Genomic DNA, 5000 nt, shown 5'->3' on the forward strand with positions numbered 1-5000 from the left:
GGGATAGCTACTATGCGTGAGATTAGGGGATAGCTACTATGCGTGAGATTAGGGGATAGCTACCTAGAAGGAACTCTCTCCAGATGACGCCTGAGATCACAGCAGTGGTGGAATGTAAGGAAGTACAGATACTTGTTACTGTACTTAAGTAAATTTTCCACGTATTTGTACTTTACTTAAGTAGAATCTATAGGGCATACTTTTGACTTTTACTTCGTTACATTTTGCAGCAATTATCTGTACTTTTACTCCGCTACATTTCTACAACACCATCGCTTCTTTTTATGTTAGGCTACATTTTATGATCAGTTTTTTTTGTCTCTGACAAACACGTTTGTTTTACCAGGGGGCTGGGTTAAGATTCTAGAGCGCTACTTGCCCTGCTTCTAAATCTATGAAACATAAGCTTCTAGTCTAGACCAGGCAAAGCGTGAGCTTGTAGCCATCTGCATTCGGTAGGCTATATTCACCAGACCCATGGCTACACTAGACATGCAACTGTGTTCTGTGCCTTTCTCTGTCTATTATCTGCAGCGTTAGGGCCTCCTCTCCGATGAGATTGCGAGTCCGCGGATCAGCTAAGTTACAGGCTATGCCCATGTGCCTGTCACATGTCTGATCATTTGCGGCACAAATGAATGGTAGACTATTATAGAACCGCTGGCCGAAAAAAACAGATTAGGAAATATTTCGTAATTGTGTATAATCAAATAAAGAGGCATAGCCTAAAATTGGGGGGTAGTAATGTACAAGTGAAACTGAACCTTATCATAAAGACACCTTTCTCAACAACTTTTCTGTTCAATCGGGACCAGCAGACGTTTTCCTTTTCTGCCCCGTTAAACTTCAGTGTGTTTTGCTGAACGATATTAAATTAACTCAGCAGATCACCCTAGTAGAATTACATTTTCCAGAATTGTAAGTCAGAATGTAAACTGGGCCACAGATGGTAAGCACAATTACATTAGCTTAAAACTATCTAGCCTAGTATAACCTAAAACTAGCTTAATTAAAATGTCACAGCCCATAATTATTTAGAATATAGATATTAAGAGAATAAATCATTATGCAAATACTTAAAGTACATTTAAAAGCAGGTACTTTTTACTTTTACTTAAGTAGGGTTGTCATTGTGGTACTTTTACTTTTACTAAAGTAAATATTTCTTTGCTTATTTGTACTTTTACTTAAGTACTGAGTTTCAGTACTTCCTCCACCACTGGATTACAGGATAGCTACCTAGAAGGAATTCTCTCCAGATGTAAAAGTTTGCCAATAGGTTGCTTATCTTATTTTGGAAATGTCCTTAAACCCAACAGTAGGCCTAAATGAACTAAATGACATTAAACCCAACAGTAGGCCTAAATGAGCTAAATGACATTAAACCCAACAGTAGGCCTAAATGAGCTAAATGACATAGACTAGGTAGAGTAGCAACACACACTTGAGAGGTGCAACTCAACAAATAAGCGTAGCATTAGCCTGCTATTATTCATACTTAAACTAGCAGCCATGACAGCTGCACCACATGACAGCTGCAGGTTAAAAGCTGTGTGTGTGTGTGTGTGTGTGTGTGTGTGTGTGTGTGTGTACCTTGAGTGTGTGTGTCTGTCCCCCCAGGCTGCGTGTGCACAGCTCCATGACGCTATAGGAGCAGAATGTGTCTCTCACACGCAGGTGGCTCACGGCACTCAGCCACAGAGACGCATTCTGCTCCAGATCACTGGGCGCAATCAGGATCGTCTGATGACCTGCGTACACACTACACACACACACACACACACACACACACACACACACACACGCACATACACGCACATACACGCACATACATACACGCACATACACACACACACACACACACACACACACACACACACACACACACGCATACACACACACACACATATACACACACACACATGTACACACACACACACACACATACACAAACATACATTTGACTTCTTAATATTTATTCTCAAGTGTTTACAGAAAGGAAAAGTCTGGTATTTAGCACTTTGAGTCCCTTTTTTGGTTTGTTTTGGAGTGGTGGACACCGACATTTTGACGATTGGTCCTGTCTCGACTTTTCTGACTCGTTTTGAATCGCCTTTACTGCTTCAGAGTGGCTGCCTACAGGCATGCACAAACATGTCCTTAAAACAACCTTAACGTTCGTTTTGAAAACTGTGCAACTCACCGAGTGGTTAGTGGTGTTCGTTGATTATTAAAATCAAATATATCGGTGCAATGTATGATTTCCAGCCGTCTTATTTGCTATTGTGGAACAATTTTTTTTAACAAACCAGAAAAGGGACTCAAAGTGCTAAATACCGGAATTTTACAAACTATACATGAGTAACTTCACAGGTGTAAATGATCTGCATCTCCGTTAACTAAAAGCTATAGTTTTTCTAACATGAAATAATCTTATGCAGGTAGCCATGTTCACGTCACCTGAGTCAGACAGAAGACGGGTCCTGCTTGCTCTGTTGAGGTATTTTTGGTGTATTTTATTTAACAGCCAGAATTTCTAAATGTTCCCGAGTTAAAAACACCCGGACCTCCGTTTATATGATTTGCACGCCTTATTACAAAATACTACCAATGCATTTATTATTATAAACACACACACACACACACACACACACACACAAACACACACACTCTCACACACACACACACACACACACAAACACACACACACGTACCTGCAGAGACACCACAGCACGAAGCCCAGACCGCAGTAGGGGTCCAAACACACTGCCACCTCACGGGACGGGTAGAGCTCACACTGCAGCTTCACCGAGCGACACAACACACTCACGGCCCAGTGGGACATCTGAAACACACACACACACACACACACACACGCACGCACACACACACACACACACACATACACACACACACACACACACACACACACACACACGCACGCACGCACGCACGCGATTATTAGGGCCGATATTTAGCATTTTTATAATAATTGGTATCGGTCATTTTTTCCACCGATAAGCCGATATTGAAATGGATAAAGAATAAAAACGCGCTACTTTGTCTGTAAAGCGTCTCTCACTCCCTGCATTTGCTACTCTGTGGTCAAGAGCATTGTCCCGCCCACTACACCGTCTGATTTGTTAGTTAGCACGAATGCAGCCAATCAGGATAGAAGACTGAACACAGACAAGTTTAGGATTCTCACTGAGGCAGACTGGGCTTCAGCTGTACGGAGCTATTTTTCGAAGGTAAGGAAGGTAGCCTACATTCTACATCTACACTGAAGTTACAAAAACACCACTTTGTAAGCTATTGTCTCTTTGATCAATAAGTAAAGCACCCACTTCCTTCATTTAGCGAATTCCCGATTGATGCACGTTACTGATGCTGTTTACTAGCCCACAAACTCGGGTGCTGCGCGTCGGGAGTTCTCTGCCTCCGCCTCGTTCGTTAATTGTGAATAACGGGACACCTCGGCGGACATAGTACAGACAAGTCCTAAATTATGCGATAGCGAACGTCAAAAAGTCTAATTGCTCCTTTTTGAAACAGACTGTCAGAAAAGACAACATGCACCCAGGGCCAACCGTAATTTAATCCGACCTGAACTAAATCGCGTCCTGAGCGATTTAAAAAAGTGTAGCTTGTAGCCTACACATGGACACAAATGGCATACTTAAATAGCCTAAGAACTATTTTAAAACTGTTTTGTTAAACTATTCAACCGTAACACTTGCCATCACACATCCACCTCTTTCTCTCCCTCTCTGGTGCACTCACACACACGATGGCAAAGCATCCTCTTTGTGACAGGTCCCTTAACAAGCACATAGCCCATTGTGTAGGCCTAGTCTATGAAAATAATTGCTATCACTTAGCTCTTGGATTAACATGATACACAGGATTTACACTTGCAAGTGATGCAAGTTGAAAGACAATTGTGTATCAAAAGAAGAAAGAAAAGTTTGCATAATTAAATGCTTTTGAATTAATTTTTTGCAGCATATCGCCTTTACTACCTACCCCCCTTTTTGACAACTGACATATCGGTTTTACATATCGTTATCGGCCTCCTGTTTTGGTAATAATTGATATCGGTATCGGCCCTGAAAAAAACATATCGGTCGATCCCTAGTGTGTATGTGTGTGTTTTGCGTGTGTGTGTGTGTGTGTGTTTGAGTGTGTGTGTGTGTGTGTGTGTGTGTGTGTGTGTGTGTGTGTTTGAGTGCGTGTGTGTGTGTGTGTGTGTGTGTGTGTGTGTGTGTGTGTGTGTATGTGTGTGTGTGTGTGTGTGTACCTTGACTCCTGCCAGCATGCCTGTAGTGGACACACTGAAGTCCAGATAGGCGAGTGTATCTGGGTCAGACGTCTTACATAGTAGAGGACAACGCTTCTTCGGGAGGTCATCTAACACACACACACATACACACACAGGTGCACACACACACACACACACACACACACACGCACACACACACACGCACACACACAAATTGTACACATTTCCCATGAACACAGCAATTCAGATGTGCACCCCATGAACACAGCAATTCAGATGTGATGATCTTCTTGTAAATCGTCTTGTAAATCCAACTATCTCTCTGTCTCTCTCTCACACACACACACACACACACATACACATCTGCGATATGGACTTTAGTTCTAGAACACAACACAACATGTTCCTGCATTGAGAACATCTGCAATATGGCCTTTAGTTCTAGTTCTCTCGTTCTAGGTTAAAGAGCAGAGGGGCCCCTACAGTACATGTGCGCTTGGCTCCCTCCTTGGGTGTGTTTAAACCTCACCTAAAAAAACATTTTTATGCCCTGGCGTTTAACACAGTCTGATTGTCTTATGTATTTATTTGTTTGTTTTTCTTGTCTGTTTTTCTATTTGTTGTCTATCAAGTCGTCCAGCACTTTGGTCAGCTGTTGTTGTTTTTAAATAAACGTGACTTGACTTGACTAGAACACAACGCAATATGTTCCTTTATT

The 5000-nt window shown here is 42.0% G+C and overlaps 1 protein-coding gene across 1 annotated transcript in view; it reads right to left on the reverse strand.

Annotated features, from left to right (window-relative positions):
• Nucleotides 1–5000, reverse strand: part of LOC143139611 (disco-interacting protein 2 homolog C-like) — an 84506-nt gene that overhangs the window by 12593 nt on the left and 66913 nt on the right. Inside the window, exons 29-31 of the mRNA XM_076300191.1 lie at nucleotides 4301–4410; nucleotides 2715–2845; nucleotides 1594–1762 (exon numbers count right to left, since the gene is read on the reverse strand). Of these exons, the coding sequence (XP_076156306.1) occupies nucleotides 1594–1762; nucleotides 2715–2845; nucleotides 4301–4410 (410 nt within the window). The remainder of the gene's footprint in view (nucleotides 1–1593; nucleotides 1763–2714; nucleotides 2846–4300; nucleotides 4411–5000) is intronic.

The sequence above is a fragment of the Alosa pseudoharengus genome, unplaced genomic scaffold (genome assembly GCF_046254945.1).
Source record: "Alosa pseudoharengus isolate Yale_2024_CS ecotype anadromous, Long Island Sound unplaced genomic scaffold, YU_APseudo_1.1 YU_APseudo_1.1_scf_22, whole genome shotgun sequence".
NCBI lineage: Eukaryota > Metazoa > Chordata > Actinopteri > Clupeiformes > Clupeidae > Alosa > Alosa pseudoharengus.